This window comes from Lissotriton vulgaris, chromosome 4_1 (assembly GCF_964263255.1).
Source record: "Lissotriton vulgaris chromosome 4_1, aLisVul1.2, whole genome shotgun sequence".
NCBI lineage: Eukaryota > Metazoa > Chordata > Amphibia > Caudata > Salamandridae > Lissotriton > Lissotriton vulgaris.
Genome location: NC_141691.1, coordinates 53,940,081 through 53,958,353, shown reverse-complemented (window position 1 = coordinate 53,958,353; position 18,273 = coordinate 53,940,081). Strand labels below are relative to the sequence as shown.

At 46.9% G+C, this 18,273-nt stretch overlaps 1 protein-coding gene across 1 annotated transcript in view; it reads right to left on the bottom strand.

Moving 5' to 3' along the window:
• Positions 1–18,273, bottom strand: part of LOC147718350 (uncharacterized) — a 395,588-nt gene that overhangs the window by 278,772 nt on the left and 98,543 nt on the right. Inside the window, exon 3 of the mRNA XM_086918293.1 lies at positions 7,489–8,248. Within this exon, the coding sequence (XP_086774419.1) occupies positions 7,489–8,248 (760 nt within the window). The remainder of the gene's footprint in view (positions 1–7,488; positions 8,249–18,273) is intronic.

Genomic DNA, 18,273 nt, shown 5'->3' with positions numbered 1-18,273 from the left:
CCGGCACCCAGCGACAGCAGTTGATGGATTGGCTTTTAGCTCCACCTATATTTTCTCCTTGGAGGAAGATCTTCGCTCTGGGAAGAAAGGTCATTAATCTAATCTGCCATGGCCATACCCCAGCCAGGGACTCAGAGAAATATGACATTTCTGGACGACCCAGAAGCTGTACAAATATGACTTTCGACTCTGCAGAATACTCATTTTCAAATCTGCTACACTGGACATTAGTGCTTGTCTGGAATCTGTAGGCTTTGTGGAAGTCATTTTAGCCATGGGCCCCACAACCCCATAGGGAAATAATGAAGTGAAAACACAGTAAGACACACTGACTGTCCCTGGCATGTTCCTTTCCAGTGTATAAAGCCTATTCCATGTCACCATCCAGTTCTGCCCAAGTCCTTCCACACCATTCACTCTGTACCTGCTCCTGGACTGCGCACGGGAGGAATCTCCCCTGCGCAGCCCCTACGCGTGTGCACAATCATGTACACCCGTGTCTGCATGTAACCAGCACGGTGTCCCATACTCCAGCTGCTGCGCAGCGGCCTAGTCAAGCCACGCGGACACCAGTAAAATCTCCATGTAGTCTCCATTATGAGTTCACTGTGGATGAGTCCCAGATTATGAGGCTTCCCCACAGTAAAAGCTCAACAATTAGGTGCTCAAAAAGCGAAAAATCCGGGCGGCCTATAGTGTCAGAACCACCTTCTAACAAAGATACATTCACATCTTATTTGAACTGTATACACCTGCGACTACTAGATCTAAGGCTGCATGCAAGAAATTCCTACGGGACTTCTCCATACTGTTAATCGGGTGCGGTGGCGGAGGCCCTGGATGTGAAGTTTACAGTGGGGTAAATCGGAAAGGCCCACAGAGCCCTACAATTCAGGAAGGCAGCAGGACCAAATTGGTTACCTTAGAGCGGTTTAAAGGTATGTCCGAAAATATAGCTGCGCCAATGCTGGATAGGTTATGGGCGGCAAGGGTGACCGGCTGTTTGCTTGAGGAGACACAGCCACAATCGTGGTAAAACAGAACGCCGGCAAACCCCCGGAGGAGTGCTGCTCCTACGAACAGATATCCCTGCCGAACGTGGAGGCGAAGGTGTTGGCCAAGGCCCTTGCTACCAGGCTAGCCTCCGTCCTCCCCTCTATCACCCACGTTGGCCAGTCCGGCTTTATGGTGTGCAGGTGCTCTTGGCTCAATTGGAAAGGCTGTATGGGGTCCTGCACATAACGGATTTACCAAAGGTGCCACAATCTGCATTAATGTCTTTGGACCCCACAATGGCGTTTGATAGCATTGAATGAGCCTGCCAGTTTGCTACTTTGGCCAGAATGGGATTTGGCCCACGATTTCACGAATGGACGAGGTTGCTCTATCCGGCCCCCATGGAAAGGGTGCAGGTTAATGGAGTTATATCTAAGAGTTTCACCATGTACAGAGGTGCCTGCAATAGCCTTTGATATTTGCCCTAGCACTGGAGACACTTTAGTGTTGGATCCGCGTGGAACCCGTTGATATGAGGCATTCAGTCGATGGGCGGCTGGGAGAAACATTACCCTGAATGCAGATCACATGGCAGTGTACATCTCCAGGCCACACTTTTCAATAGTGAGAATTCTCCACATATTTGAGCTCTTTCTTAGGGATTCAGGATATAGAATAAACCGAGCTAAATCATTGGTGTTACCCAGTCGTAGCCCCCCCCCCCCCAAATGATTCCGATGAGATGTGCAGCCTCAAATTGGAGGGCTGCAAGTACCTCCGAATCTTTGTGATAAGGGAGTATCCGTGATTTATCAGAAGTTGATGAATAACTTCCCCGACCCCTTAGGTTCTTTGAGATGCACCTGGAAAGGCACATTGGGGACATTGATGAAGATGCCTGGGTGGAGGCCCTACAAAGCCCCCGAGACCTAGCCATCCAAGCTAGGGTTTAGATTCATACAGCTCCAAGTATTGCATCAGGCCTATTACTCACGCACCTTGATACACAAGTTAGGGGCAGTGGATATGCCGCTTTGCGCAAGGGGGTGCAAGCATGAAGGCTCCTTTTACCATTACCTGTGGGAAGGCCCCGTGATTCAAACTTCTTGGCAAGGAGTGATGACTGGGACGTCTAGGGTCCTAGAAATTAGTGCAGCTGGATGTCAAATGGCTGCTTTTGATGATACAGGTGAGGAGGAGTGGCACAGACAACAGGCTTTGGTTGGCTCTTGCGACGGGTGTGGCAAAGCGCTGTATTGTGAGGTGGTGAGGGTCTCTCCTTCCACCTCCCCCCAAAGACAGAATGGGAGAACGATATAGATTGGTGTCAGCGGGCAAAATACACCAAAGTAGAGGATATCCCAAAAAGTTGAAGATATGGGGCCCCTGGCAGGTCTACCGGGTAGCGCGCCTGCAGATCTGATATGTCATGTGCGGGAGGTGGGTGGGGGGGGGGGGGGGGGGGGGGGTGACAAATTTAGGACTGCTGCTCGGTCTGTCATTGCTATGTGTGCTAACGTATTGTTTTATACATTTAAGAGCTGTGGATGGGCCACTCCTTTGGGAGCAGACTACATTGTATTATACCTGTGCACTCGCAAGGAGCCTCCAGACTATGTACTTCCTGTATGATGAGCTGATTTTAAAAATAAACCGTCTTAAAAAAAGAAATATGCAAAGTACGTGTAAGAAATGAGATTGTTTTTTGGCTTGCCATGTGATGAAAGCGGTGTGGCCACGAGGGGAGTTGAAGACAAGTTGGTGAAGAGTAATCTTGGGATTTGTGAGAAGGTTGTTGAGGAGAATATGGAAAGTAGCAGTAGCCATTCGAATGAGGAGGATGATTCTTTGGACAGGAAAAGAAAACCAAAGAAACCTTGATGGATGTTGGATTATATTTGTTAAGGCACGAGTTAATTGGTTTCTTACATTCATGTTTTGATTTAGTGTTTGGGGACATTCTAATTTATAGCGTGCATATAGTGGATATAGTCAAGCTTGTTTTTCCAGCACTTTGTGCATCTGTTTTAGTTGCCAGTTTTTCAATTAAAAAAACAAATAATCTACAATGCTAGCATGATACAGTTCATTTTTTGCTGTTTTTCTTGGTCTCTCTATAACGGAAGGAAATGTGTTGAGTTTATATCTAGATTTAAGGGGGGGGGTCACAGTGCCTGCTTCAGATTCCAGAATAGAACACAGGAGCAGGGACTGTGCCTGCTGTGAGGAGAGGGAGAGGTGAAGAAAGCTTCTTCATAAGTCCTATCACTCTAGGGCCCTTCTACAAAGGATAAGAGCAGACACAAACCTCTGGGGTGCAACCAACAGGGCACTTTTTCAAATCCTATGGGAATGCCCGGTGATCCACAAGTACTGGCAGAAGGTCACAGAGAGAGCGTCCCAAATTTTGTCTTAGGCAGTTCCCATGGATGCAAAATGGCTCCCCCCGATAATATCAGGAGAGGAGCCCTGCCCAGATATCAGAAGATCTGGTTGGTAGCAGCTGCAAAAGTGGCAAAGCCCAACATAGCACAGACATGGCTGTTCCCCAAAGAATCGAAGGTTGTGAGTCAGACCTCAACTGGTGCCAAGGGGCGGAGCAGGTAGTCCATCAGAGAAGGTGTTGCCCCAAGAAATGAGAAAGTATGAGGGGGGCTGACTTGACTTTACAGGCTACTGGTGGGGGTAATGTAGGTGGAGAAAAAGGTAGAACACTCCTGTGGAGCAGTTGGCAAAAGCCATATGAAATACATTGGGGCACAAAAGCGCCATTTTTGATGTGTAAGCAAGCTCTGCTTTTGAAAATGTAGATCTTCGTTGCTACGTGAGGAGCAATGTTTGAATAAAAAAAGTGTGGGGGGGGGGGGTTTAAAAGCATTTTCTTGTGGCATTCAGTAGGAAGAATAGACCTACATTTAAGGTCTCGCACCTAGCGTTGCAGTGTGCAGCAGTGCTCGCGCAGCGCAAGATATTTAGTAGGTAAAAATGGGGTTTCAGAAGCGGACTTGGGAATGGCACACGCACGAGTGTGTGCTTTTCCTTTAGGGGCACGCTATTGGCTTTGCATGTGTGTTTTTTACCAAGAGAGCACGCAATTGGCCAAAGGAGGGCGCATTGCTCCGCCCACGGTCTATTGGTGTCTACTACGAGCACCGGCTGTCATGTGGTTTCAATTATCGTGCCCAGACACGGGCGGAATAATTGAAACTACATGTCTCCCTGTGGCGAGCGCAGCACTCGCAGGCTTCTTCTGTTTTTGGATCCATTTCACTGAGAAGCAACTAATCCGGAACCCCTTGCTAAAGGACCACAAAGGTGTGCTCTGTTTTGTGAGTGTGTCTTTTAAGCTTGGCTACAGTTGGCGGATTCTTGCACTGCGGCCCACAACAATGGGGACAAGTCCCCCTCCACACAGCAGAGAGTGGGAGGCTTGAAGCACACATAGGGAGCAGGGTTTCATTACTCTGATCAGGTTCTTGTGTTAACTCCTTGAGCACTCAGATTTACCGCCTCCGGCAGTGGGGGGCGATGGAAGTAAATGTGTGGCGCAGAGAGGAAAAGTGCCCACTCGGTTACATTTTTATCAACCAAAATACAGAGATTCTCTTGCAGACTTACTCAATATAGAAGCAGATTCTGTTGCAGACTTACTGAATGTAGAAGCAAACTTTGTTAGTGGTCGGAGTTCCTCGTCCGGTGTTGTTCGCCAGAGACTAAAATATGTTTCTGAAGTGAAGGTTCATCGCTAGTTGTGAAAGCCGGGCACGCTTCTCGCACCATCACTTGACTTTAACAGCCCGGTTCTGTGCATTGCTTTAACATTGTTGCTGCAGCAACATTTAGACTTTAGACCAAGTTTCGGTCACCCGCCAGTCCCACACCCCTGTGAGAGGCTAACTCCCTTAGCACACAAAGTTTGACTTAGCTCGGCTGATTCAGCAATTCACTTTACCGAGGTTGATAAAACTAGTACCATTGAGCTAGCTAATACAACTTTAGTTTAAATGTCATAAACCAGTTCAGGTTTTGGCGAGTCCTGTATACATGGTCACTGCTATAATAAAATCAGAAATCTTTCTGCCTTCACCCCAGAGCTGAGATGCACACTAGAGAGGCCCCTTTCATCAAAGTGCCACCTTCATTTAGGGTCTCATTCCTGGAGTGCTATATTTCCCCGGGTCCGTCTTTGTTCGGTTGATAAATAGTCTGTATAATGTTACTTTATTCAGTATTAAACATTTTTGACTTTGGAGGGGTGCCACGCTCAACTGGCCACCTTGTATATACAAGCCTCTAAATATGGTGAAACGTTTCTGTTGCCACCACTTACCCAATATATCCTTTGACCGTTTGAACTGGATGTAAAATAATGTTCACTTTCACTGGTCGCCCAAAGTTGAGTCTCTGGATACGTCGAACACCCAGAACTGTAGCTGTGCACGTCTCCTGGTTACAACAGCAGCACTGGTACTTGGTTTCTATTCCACCAATTGAAATCATGAGTTAAGTGGTGTGTTTTTGGGAGTGGTGTTTGCAGTTTATACTCATGCTCCTGAACAAGCTCAACTCTAGGCTACATCCAAGCAAATGTTTTTCTTGTTGCATCGCAGCTACTTATTGACTAAAATGAAATTGGACATTTTTTAATTAAACAATTCTTGTTCACAATTGCATTATGTGCTTTGCCTAAATTCCCACTATGTTCCTTCCGGAGTAGAAGCCTTGATTAGAATCGTTCCTTAAATCTAGGTGAGCTTTTTAGTTCCAAGGCCTCCCCTCATCCTCAGTGTCAGCATTGTTTCTGCTACACCGATCACTAAACCTACTGCAACTCCTTTAGAAAGCGGACTCTGCTCTGCCAAACCCTTTTGTGTATCCAGAGTCCAGACGGATGAAAGGTCTTGGATCACCACTTGTAAACAAAAGTATCTAGAAACGATTCCTCTTAAAAACCTCAGACTGTCCAGGGGCATGAGGAACAAGTCTTTTAGATACAGAAATCAGGTCCAAGCCTCAGAATGAAAGGCCCATGAATGTAAGCAGTGACCCAGCTCCAATACTGAAGTCCTGCAGGCGTAGATGCTGGAAACCTATTCACTTGTTCAACTGCTTTCAGTTCATTTATTATTTTTTCCAGAGCTTGTCTTAGTAAGTTCTTGTTACATGTTTAGAAGAGTGTCACAGCGCAATAACATGGCATTGATGACTTCAGCAAAGCATTACTGAAAGTATGAGCTATTGCTGTTTCATTAATATTAGCAATGCCAATAGCTCAAACTTTCACTAATGCGAGACTTATTGCATTGCAAATGCTTGTTCAGAATTATTTTGTGTCTAACTTCAAAGGAACCCACATCACGCTTGTGTCAATGATGCCTGATGCCACAACATTTAAATAGTACCTGAGAAAAGGTGTGCTTATAACCATGATAATTTTACTTCAAACCTTGAATTTGAAGTACAATTACGCCTTCTCCAATCAGCATGTCAGATGTGACGGCAAAGCACGAGTGGCACATTGGCAAAGTGAGGAGACAACAGGTGCAGGGATGAACATAGGTGGGAAGTCCTGTGGTCTGCTGGATATTGATCAATGGCACAGTAAAGTAGGTCTAAAAGTAGATTTTCAATTGCATAACCACCACAGGACGACTCAGTCAGGAGCCGCTGTTCCCTCCGCCAGTCGGCTCCGAAGGTTGCACAAACCACTTGCAAAAACTAGTGGTCTGTGGGCTCTGTGCAACCAGAAGAATGGTCTCAGAAAATACATGAGGCATAACAGTAACCAACAAACATTAGAAAGGTCAAGAAGACATTTAAAAAGGAGTTAAGGTGCAGTAGAAATCTGCTGTTCCAAGCAGAACTTAATTGCACCAGTACCATCTGCAGTGAACCTTGCTACCAAAGCAATAAATCAGTGTTCCTGCAGAGTGACAACCAACACCCGAAAGAAAAGTGCCCAGAGATAATTATAAATCTTTCTGCAAATAGTTGGACACAAAATTCAAAAACTTGCACTAGTAGTACAAACTCACAAACAAAAACCTTGCAGGGATCTGTAATGTGGCAGCGTTTCAAGATCCCAGGCTACTACTAAATTAGCTAGCAGACTGGGATCAAGCAATTATGAGGCCACAATACTTCCCAACAGATCAACCCCATAGCTGGCATTCATGCAACAGCTCTAGATGTAATAGCCCATCTATAGGACATACTGCACATTGGTTTGGGATCTCATGAACCAAAGCATGTCCTGGCAACAATCGACTCAGTGCTGGGACGCAAATCACTTCCGATACCCCTCCTGAGATGCAGTTCTATGCAATGGCTCATAATCTCGCCCTAGATTAAGACACTACAATATGCATATTGACAGCATGCTCAATGAGGCCAGCCACATTCACGTCATCACCTACTAAGATCCACATACAGCCACACTATGCAATGACCTTAAATTGCAAAGACCCCTTACATCACTGACATTAATCTTACCTGCTGGTGCTCGGTTTCCAAAACCTTTGCTGCTGTATAACTGTGGCCGCAATCCTCCCAGCATTAAACCACCGTCTAGTGTGGCAGCATTATGAGATCCTTGTGCGTCTGTGATTGCAGTTTTGATGTCCGTTCCATCTGAGCCCATAGGTTTCTTGGTCACGGCTACAGGAAGTTTGTTTTCGATGGCTGCAGGTGTGCTCTTTGCGAGTTTGCAGTCAGGTGGCTTGACTAATCCAAAAGACATCTTGCCACCAGGCGGCCTCAGACCTGCCAAAGACATTCTACTGCTGTGGCCTTGAGGTGCCCCCAGATTTAGCCTGCTCTCTGGGCCTCGAGGTGTTCCCATCCGGATGTCTGGATCCCGAGGTGCAACAAAAGTCATACTGCTGTCAGAGGCTTGCTGTGGTCCCAGAGACATCCTGATGTTAGGGACCCCAGATGCTTCAGCAGCCCGTGGTGGTCGCAGTGGCATTCTGCTCTCTGGGTTACGAGGTGGCCCCATGGAAATCTTGCCATCAGGGGCCTGCTGTGCTTGTAGAGACATTATGTCCTCAGCTGGCCTAGTTCCTGGCATAGAAAGCCTGCTGTCATGAGTCGGCGTGCCTCCAACAAATGTTTTCTCACCTCCCCCAGTTTCTCCCCGAATTGATATGCTGTGGGGTCGAACTCCTCCCTGGAACCTGTAAAGTTTTGAAGCCGAAGGAGGTTTCATCATTGACGATGGCTTCACAGGCTGTGCACTGCCTGCAAAGGTGGCCTGAAAGTAGAAAGCAGTATTTAACAAAAGATAGACCATCAGTTTCACCCTGCTTCCCCGGATGTAAAAGCACAGCTGGAAAAGAAACTTTTACAAGGCTCATCAAGAGAAGACAATCACCTGAACACATTCTGACATCCACACCAGTGTGTTCCCAGACACAACTTCAGTGCAAGTACAGCTGGCTTTAAAGTAATGTACAATAGCCAGAATTAGTCAAACTCAGGCTACATAATGGATGTGAACAGATAAAGGATCCTCAGATGATCCTCAAAGCCTCGATTGGTGTTTAGGGTATCTGCAAACCATGGATAGGTCACTTTATTAGTGGGTACCTTGTAAAAAGTCCTGTTGTGATGGAGCTGGACCGTTACCCATCATAGTCGCCTTGGCTGCTGGTGTAAAGCTTGTACCCTCTCCCAAACCTGGGGTCCAGGCAGGCTAGTCCCCCTACTGGTCTGAAAGAAAGTTCTTTCATGCCTGTGCTGCAGAAGCTTGGTCATTTCTTGAACATGCACCACCACAGTGCTGGCTTGTGCAATGGGCAGAACTTTATTTCTCATGGTGCCTCATATCAAGTCTGCCGTTCTGAAGCATTATAATTAACAGGTGAACCTACCACCCAATTTAACAAGGAGGAAGGGGAACAGCCGAGTTGTCGGTCATTCGACCTCTCAGCCAGCAGTTCACCACAAATTCAAGTAGTAACGTTTATCTGGTCTGTGTAACCATTACCATTCAGGGCAAGAGATTCTGCAGATCTAACCTGGCCAGGCAAGCCGACAATATGTTTGGTCACGCGCTCTCTCCTCTAATTACCGTCAGGAGCCTGGAGTTTTCCACTGGCATACTGGTTGAAGCAGGCAACAGCAAGGGATCAAAGAACCAGGCTGAATCAAGGGTTTGCCTTATTTTATGCACCTCAAACTGTTCTGTTAAATATAAATGCTAATTTAAACCTTAATAGACCCTAGAACTGAAATGTTCCAACGTCAATAAAATAAAGACTGAGTTTGAGAACATCCATTTGCAAAGCCAGTAGGACTGGTTTAAATGGTAATGCATGCAAACATGCACGCACAAATGACAATAGCATGTGGCTACCAGTTCAGAGGCAGCCCTATTGGCTGCTTGGACTTTTTCCCACAATAATTACCATGGATGGTGCACAGTCTCAGATGTAACAGCATCACCATTTCTCTTAAACATTCACACAACGTCAAATACTGTGCATATGTACAAACATGAAAATGTGGCTAGTGGTGATGGTAGGAGTTCTGGTAATGGTTATAGAGGTTATAGTGGTGTTGGAGGTAAATGTGGCTTTGAGACACTGCATTGTCAAGATCTTAAAAGATGATGCATTTGCACTGTACAACTGCAGCACAGTTGCCAGGCCCCACATCCCAAATGAGCGGCCTATTGAATGACTGATGCTGGTGGAAACTCAGCACTGAGAAGAAAGTGGTGGTTTCTGCCAAGCAGGTCACAGGATCTATAGGGTGTGGAGCAGAGTAAACTCCAGACAACTGGGAGCCGCGGTGAAGCTCCGGAGAGGGTGGAACAGTAGGTGGGAGGCGCGGTGAAGCTCCAGAGAGGGTGGAACAGTAGGTGGGAGCCGCGGTGAAGCTCCAAAGAGGGTGGAACAGTAGGTGGGAATGCCATGAGCCGCAGTAACAAGGACAGCAGGGGTGGAACTGAAGACATGGGGATGGCCACTGTGGGGTCACCAATCCCAATATTTAAATACAAAGCAATTAGGCAGCCATCTAACAGTCATGCTTGCTTACACATTTGCAAAATGTCTCATCTGTAGCAGTAGGAATCAAATTGCTGTGTTGAGTCCTTAGATGAAAAAAAGATGGACTGTATCAGAAAGTGATGATCCGCTATAGTTAAGATGTAAAATAGCCCCTTCGACATTGCAATAGAAGCACTCGATCGGCAGAGGAACAATACAACAGCCAGCGGGGGTGAGAAGTCATAACTTCAATTAGTAACAAAACAGGTGTCTAACGTCAGACGTAACAACGAAGTAGCCCACAATACACTGCCTAAAATAAAAACGAAGGTCAACATCATTCTATCGGCATTCCACGTTCTTCGTGCAGTGCAGGAGCATTCTTGCAAACTCAGTTAAAACTAAAACATGCAATTTTTCATAATTCGTTGCCTAGAAAGCAATGAAAAAACAAATGAAGCTTACAAGTTCAGGGGAAAGTAGCAGTCTAAAGACTTACAATTCCACATTAGACAGCTCTGAGGAGGGGAGGGAGGGACCAGGTGGGGGTGCAAGAAGCAGATTATTGGAGAATGTAGGCTGCATGTGGAACCAGGTTGGGGGGGCGGGGAGATGGGGTGTACAGGAAGATACATTTAAGTTGAAACTTTGGCACAGCTATAACCTTGACAGCTAGAGCTCACTTCTTGACTGCAGAAACACCATGAAAGGGAGTCTATGCGATGCATAGTCGTTGCCATGATGTTGGAACAACGACACACCTTTCGCTGGGCAAGGCACCCTGGTGCCTTGCCTTTCCATTTAAATTGCAAGTCATCTGCGATCACTCCTATAAAGCGACTCTGTTGCCCTCAAGTCCTTGTCGCTGCAGAGGGGCTGCGGCCAGATCTCGAAACAGGGAGAAGTCGGTCGCAGAGCTGAATTGGCTGGGCTGGCCTCCATCAGGATTGGTTCCCTAAGGGGGAGCTCAAGAGCTTGACCAGCACATTGTAGACCATCCATCATAGGTCTGCTTGCCTTTTCCATAGTCTATGGGTTCATCCTACTTCAAGGCAGACTTCTTGTGTTCTAGTGGAGAAGTGTAGCTCACTGGTTAGAGGAGGCATACCCTGAAGCAGAAGTCGGACCCGGGACCAGGGTTCGATTCCCGACGCGGCAGGGTCCTGAGCCCAATTGTCCAGGGACTTGATAATTCTCGCTTCGGTGCCCTCTCTAAGCACGAGTTCACACTATGCAGCTCTGGGCAATAAGCTTGCTTAATCTCCACAACGGCCCCCCGCGGCGGGATGCCTGGCTTTCACCTTGGGGATGCCCAGTATGGGTTCTCACAGGGAAAAAGCCAGGACGGGTTCCCAATGCAAGCGCCGAGATGCCCTAGGGTAAGTCGAGCGCTATAGAAGAACACACACACACATACATACATAGTGTTACTGTTGGGATACCTAGAAAAGGTGATGGGCCTTGAGTGAGCGCAGCTCACAGGGTGGTTGTGTATCAGTAAAAGCTAGCTCCCGAAATAACTCACATGCACACACTACCAAACATACACAAAACACACATGCTCAAATGCAAAAGGTGTACACCAGTATACAAGCATGTATGCTGAAACACACAAACAATTTTGCTACCTAAACTAAAGTAGCTAATTAGTTTAGTTTGTTTAGCATAGTTAATTAAAACCATTGCTGTGAAATCTATACATTTAAAAACAATCTTAAAACTACCAGTGTTAAGTTACTATTGAAGTCCAAAAATGAAAAGATTAAGACAAGAGGTGCCAGACCAGGGGACGAAAAAAGTCAGTAATACGTTTTTTGGGGGGGGGTGTAGGGGGGGGAGCAGGAAGCGCAGGAGCAGAGGAGGGTAAAAAGAAATTAGCCAAGAGTCCCACAAACTTTCCAACCCTATCAAGCGCTTGAATGTCTGGAGGTAAAACACAAAGCCGTCGCCTCCCAGCATGACCTAGTGCCCCATTTTAAAAATAAAGGTTTTAATAAATGCCTTCTGGGGGCATCCATAGCAGGGCAACACAGAAGGTGCGTCCATGATTCTTTATGGTATGAGCACAGTCTGCAGGCCCCCCCTCCTTTGAAGGAGTCCATCTGTAGGAGGCCGTAGAGCATAGGCCTAGAAGGCGCATAAACATTTTGTTCTTCCGTGCCACTGCGTTCAGGTTTTTCCAGTAGATAAAATTGCGGTACCACAGGCTGGTATGAGACATTCAAGGGAAGCAAAACAGTTGGTGTGTTTAAAGCCTGTAGGTCCATCCGATGGGAAATTAGTTTCGCCTGCTTGTTGAGGACTTTTTTCCACACCCAGTATGGAATGGTGTCGGAGATTAGCCGGAAGCTGTCAATCTCTAGTGATTTAATAGCCTTTGTAATGTGACTATTTCATGGGTTTCCAGGGCTGGTAAAGATCTTTTAGGCAGAATTTTAGGGTGGTATCTGCTGCTTTTAATGACCTTATAAAATATTTCAAAGTATCTGCCTCGCAGTAGATGGACTGCCTTTGTAGTCCCAGCTCCAGACGTAGTCTTGTCCTCTGAATGAATTTCGGGAGATGAAAGATTTTTTTGCAAATGGAAACTTGGGTGTGGTCAAGACTGACACAGCATGCACCGGGAAAGGCCTGATGCCCATAGTTTAAGGCGGGTAGTAGTGTGGCTTTGATCACTTTCAAGATAGGTTCTGCGGGAGGGCTGCTCAGAGACTGATTCAGACGGGTCAGGGAGTATGTTATTGGACCTGCTCTTTTTTCATGGAAGCTAAATGAGCTGTCGATCTTGAAGTCTCGCAGAACCATACTCACAAGTAGTTATATTTTGCTGTTGAGTTGATAGTTGCGGGCCCAATGTGCCACCTTAAACTTCTTTAGTTCTTACAGCGGCCGAATATCATCACCTTGGTCTTTTCTTGGTTGATTTTTAGCGCGTTGCCCATGTTATATGTATGAAGCTTACTTAATGCTCGTTGGAGCCCAGTTTTTGTCTGGTCCATTATAACAATATCGTCAGCATATTGGAAAATATGCAGATCCCATTTTGCAGGACCCAGCTTTGGCGGGAGTAAATTGCTTTTCTTCAGATATGTTCCCAGATCGGCAGTATAGAGATTGAACAAAAGCGGGGCGAGACCACAGCCCTGCTTCAAACCGTCTCCGATGGCAATTTTTCTGGAGACTGTCTTGGGGCCAGTTTTAATTTGCACCCAGGTGTTCATGTGCAGGGAGATAAGGGCTCCTAGCAGGTTCTGTGAAATCCCCCATTTGTCCAGATTCCTCCATAGAATTTTGCGAGACACTTTATAGAAGACTCCGCTGTAGTCTATGAAGCAGCAGTAGAGTGGAAGATGATTTTTTGTGCCGCCTGCTGACTCAGAAAAGCCAAAGTTGTGATGCTGTCTATGGTGGAGGCCGAGGAGCGAAACCCTGTTTGAAAGCAAGGTAGAATATTGTTTTCTGCTACCCAATCTTCTAAGAGCTTAAGAAGACACCGGGCATATGCCTTCGCCTCAAGATCTAGTAGGGCAATAAGTCGGTAGTTTGCTGGGAGCATGGGGTTTCCTTTCTTGAAGATGGGGCATAAGATCGAGCCGAGCCAAGAGTCTGGTAGCTGGCGGGTCAAACACTTTGTTGAATAATGAGGCAAGAAGTTCGGCCCACTCCTTCAACGCACATTTAAATACCCCTTCAGAAATTTGGAGAGTTCGGCTGCAGAGGTCAGCTCCTGGAGTTCAGTCAGCGTTGGATCGACATGGTCTCTTAAATCGGTCACCACGGAGTCAGACGTGTCACTGCCGTATAGTTGTTACATGCTGGGCCCAGATGTCTTCGCAAACTGCGTTCCCTCTGTTATTCGACGAGCGGAGCTTGTTCATATAGTTCCAGAACTGGAATAGGTTCTTGCCCTGTAACAGTGCGAATATTTTTATCCACTCTTTGTTCTTTTAATCTCTTTGCAGCCCATACTGATTTTCTGAAGGACTTGTGCAGTAATGCCATATTGTAGGCTCAGCGCGCTGTGCCATTCAATTTGTGCCGACGCACAGCCCTCCTAAGGGCTTTTCTTTTGGTAGATAGCTCTGGATCATAGATCTGCTAGGGGCATAGCTCGTAAGATTTGTGTTGGGCCTCGGATCCCGTCAAAAGATTTTGCAATTTTCTAATAGCGCTGTCCCACCGATGATGTAGGTCTGTGGAAGAGCTGTGCCTGAAATTAGGAGTCTCTCCTGTAAGCCAAGTGCTCACCTTGGTAGAACCTGATGAATCCCATTTGATTTTTCTGACTAAAGTGAGGCATTCAGCTAGCGTTGTGTGCCCCACAGCTGTTATTTCCGCGGCGGCTAGCACTAACAATTCAATTGTTACCTTTAAGGGGTTATGGTCACTCACATGATGGTGAGGGATTTCCATCCTAGTTAGTTGGTTTCCTAAAAACGGTGAGAGGAAAATATAGTCAATTGTGGAGATGTTTTTGAAGGTTGGTGGAAAATAAGTCCCGGGATTCTGTTCTAATCTAATTTGTTTTGCGGAGCATAGATTGTGATTGGTTAAGAATGTAATCGTGGCTTCTTGTTCTTTGCTTCTGATTGCCGGACCCACATTAGCCAGACCTTTTATGTTAAAATCCCCTATTAGCAGAACTTCTGCTGATGCAAACTACAGTAACAGATCTGCCAGATGCTTAATCAATCGCTCTGTAGCAGTTTTTTTAGTGGTTTTCATCGAGTTATGATAGCAGTTGATTAGAAGCATGGGTAAGGCCCTGCCAGAAGATAATAGGCCATTAATTAATACGGTTTGCCCCGTCATGGAGTTCCGAAGAATAGGGGTCACCATTATCTTGCATCTGTGCTTAATGTAAATAGAGAGGCCCCCTGAGGGTCTTCCATGTGATTTGGCCTGAGTAGTTGGTTGAAAGTACATAATAGCCGAAAAAAGGTGTTGGAGCTAGGGACCAAGTCTCCTGTAAGCAGATATCGCTTTTATTCAGGTATTCCACGGCTGATTTGGAGGCGATAGTTGACTTTAGCTCAGCCACATTCCAGGACGTGATGGATTATGATTCGACCGTATGACTTCCCCGTTAGGAGGAACACTGCCGGGCAGATATGCTTGCAGGCTCTAGGTGAAGGGGCCCGTGATATTCATCGGAAGCATGGACATGGACTCATTTTTCAGCTCACCATGCGATGATTGCTGTTGCATGAGAGGTTTATAAAGTGGTCCGCTTTCATCGCTTCTGGGAGCCAGGCATGGGTTGCACCCCGGGACCCCTTTAGGATGCTAATATACTTCCTTGCAGGGAACGATGGAAGGAGGACGTGAGGATGTGAGGATATTTTTGTTGTGTTGGCACCCATATTTCAATCCCCCAGTTTTCAAATGTGCCTACTTCGCCTAGGATTGCATCCCTTGTGGACTCCGGGGACCACGTAGTCACGGTTGCCTCAGAGCCCCCTTTGCCTGGTATTGAGGAGAACTTGACCGAAGTAAGGTCCGAAGAATTGACCCCAGACAATGCTGGAATGTTATTGAATAGCCGAAGATCATTTCTGTTCAGGATGTCGTGTGGGCTCTTATGGGCATATTGAGGAAGAAAGACCAGTTCAGCATCATTTTCCGGGCTTTAATGGTTCAGACTCCTGACTAGTTTGCTTGAGGATACAAGCACCTCCAGTTGTTGAGGTTTTGCTCCTGATGAATGATTATTCCCCTCCTGAAGATTTTGTGCTCCTGGGGCATAGATAAGTTGGGGCTGGTGGGGCCTCTGCATTTGTATAGAAGAGTCCCCGCAGACTTTGGTTGGAGCCTCAGGTAGGTGGCACATGGAGCAACCATTCACTACTCCCTTTGATACAGTTGGAGGATCTCCTGTCGAAGCTTTTACCAGATCCTGGCCATTAATTTGGCTGTTCCGAGATTCTTGCATAGCTGCCGCTGGCTGTGCCGTGTTGTTCACGCTCCCAAGGCCTAAGTCATAAGAAGGTGTTCTGTTGATTTTGTTTGGCAGGGAACCGAACTTTGCCGTTGTAGTGTGAAGTTCAGTCGCTCCCAAAGGCGGAGGTATTCCCAAGGGCGGATCCTGTATCGGTGGTCCTGTTTTTTCTATGGTATCCTTGTTGCACACCTGAGTCGTGCTTGTCCAGATGGTTTTCATCTTGGGTTTTGAAGCCAGATTGAAAATTGGGAAATAAGGAAGGTCTTTAGGTTTGATATATGGGATACTAGGAGCTGCTGGCCCGTCGAAACCCACTCTCCTTTTTGCTAAATGTGGTTTCTTGGATTGTGTTTTTTTAATTTCTTTCTCTCCCTCCTTGACAAAGGAGGTTTCATTGGGAGATTCGAAGAAGTGTGAGCCGTATTTTTCTGGATTGCATTAGTGAGATTAGGCCGCTGCATACCTGATTTCAACAGTGCAGGGCTGCTAAGATCGAGGCGTTCTGGGCCCACTTGGAGATTGCCTGGGCTGATACCCAGAGAAAAACGAGCCAAGCTATTATGATTTGATTCAAGAGACGGAAAGGTTGGCTTTCTCCCAGATGGAGAGCCAACCAATGTATCAGTGTCTAAAGACTCCTCGAAAGAGATTGAAGTTTGAGTTCTTGAGGGAGATTCACTAATCAGTTTCCGTTGGTGTCATTTTTCACGCTGTCCAATAGTGCTCCCAAGATGTCTGGGAGAGCGGAAAGTTTATTTAATATTGGAGAGCAGGGACAGATGTTAGTGTTATCCTGTAACCCTGCAGACCTTTCAAGAGAGCTTAATCTGGAGCCCAGGTCAGAGTGTTGAGGCCGAAGTTTGAAATAGGTCAACCTGCAGTTCTATTTTCTGAGATTGCCAAAGCATAGCTTTAGCAATTGCGTCTTGCTTTACGTAGAGTGATGTCAGTGAGACCGAAATAGAATTTATAGATCCCTGGGAGACAAACACAGGTAGTTCTTGATCATTTTGCGTAATACTAGAGGAGATTGGATGAGAGCTGAGGCCCGGTGTATGAGCAAGGGAGTCCTCGATACACGCTTCTAAAGAGGCCAAGAATCGCTTAGATGGCAGGGGGCTTTCAAACTTTAGGCTCTAACGATTGAAAGTCCTTCTGGATGATTTGGGGAGGATCCGGACCTGGGCTGCATTGTGATGAAGGCTTAAGAGTCGTATCTACCACATTGCGTTTATCATCAAAGGAGGGGTAGATGGCACTCTGCCGTGAACTTCTGCTTGGACTTGTAACTTGGCCGCCGTGTTTATTATAGTGGTGTTTGTAGTGAGAGTAGTAGAGTCTGAGTCCAAGACTAAGTCTGTTAGGCTCCCCAAGCCAGTCGGAGATGCACTTGATCAAAACAGTGGTGGTGACCTGCGTCGTTGCAACATCCTGGGAAAACGAACTTAACTTGTGGTGCTCAGATGATTCCAGAGCTTTAGGCGATGATGAATGAAAATGAAAATGATCCGAAAGTAAACTTGAGGTGAACAGGACTGGAATCAGAGTGTTTGTCATGGCCCAGGGTGTCGAAAAAGTAACTAATCCGAAGTTGTGACAATGAGCCAACAGTTTGAGGGGATTTGACCTGGTGTGGCGGCAACTGCTGCTGGTTGGCCTCAGGGGAGACGACACGTAAGACTGTGCCATTTCGCTTGGGTGATTTCCTAAGCGGCTTGGAGTTCTCCATTGCAATCCCACGAGTATTACTATTCCCTGGTGCCCTCCGGGGACTGTGGCGGCTCAAGAGTGAAGAGACCAGAGCTGCAGGCGCCACAAGCCACCACAAGCCACCAGGTGATAGGCCTGCGACAGCCCAGGAATAGCAAGTCAGAGTTGCTATCAACAGTGCAAAGAAAGACCTCCTGTGGCCTCAGCACTCAGGACCTCCGGGCCCGCGGCAGATCCTGACCAGGACTTGGACGGGCTAGAACACGACTGAGCACACACCCTGACTTGAGACCCGCCGCCTGCGGACTACAGCCCACGTCCTGCAACCCACAGCTGGAGCCAGAGCCGAAGAGCAGAGTCGCCTGGCGTACAGCTCTCTGCGGCTCCAAAGTGTTCGTGGCCACTACAATCAATCCATCCATTGCTGGCATTCTTATAAAAGATCCAGTTTCTCTTTTTTCCAAACCAGAACCGAAGTCTTGCCGTGTCCCGCAGCCTCAGCCCTGGGAGCATATAGAGTCTTTCACCGGGTCGCCTCCGGGTCCCCGCTGCAGCCAAGCCGTGCCGCGGCCGATGGCAGGCCTCTGCACACAGACCTCCGTGGCCCTTCACAGCTTTTACAACTCCAGACTC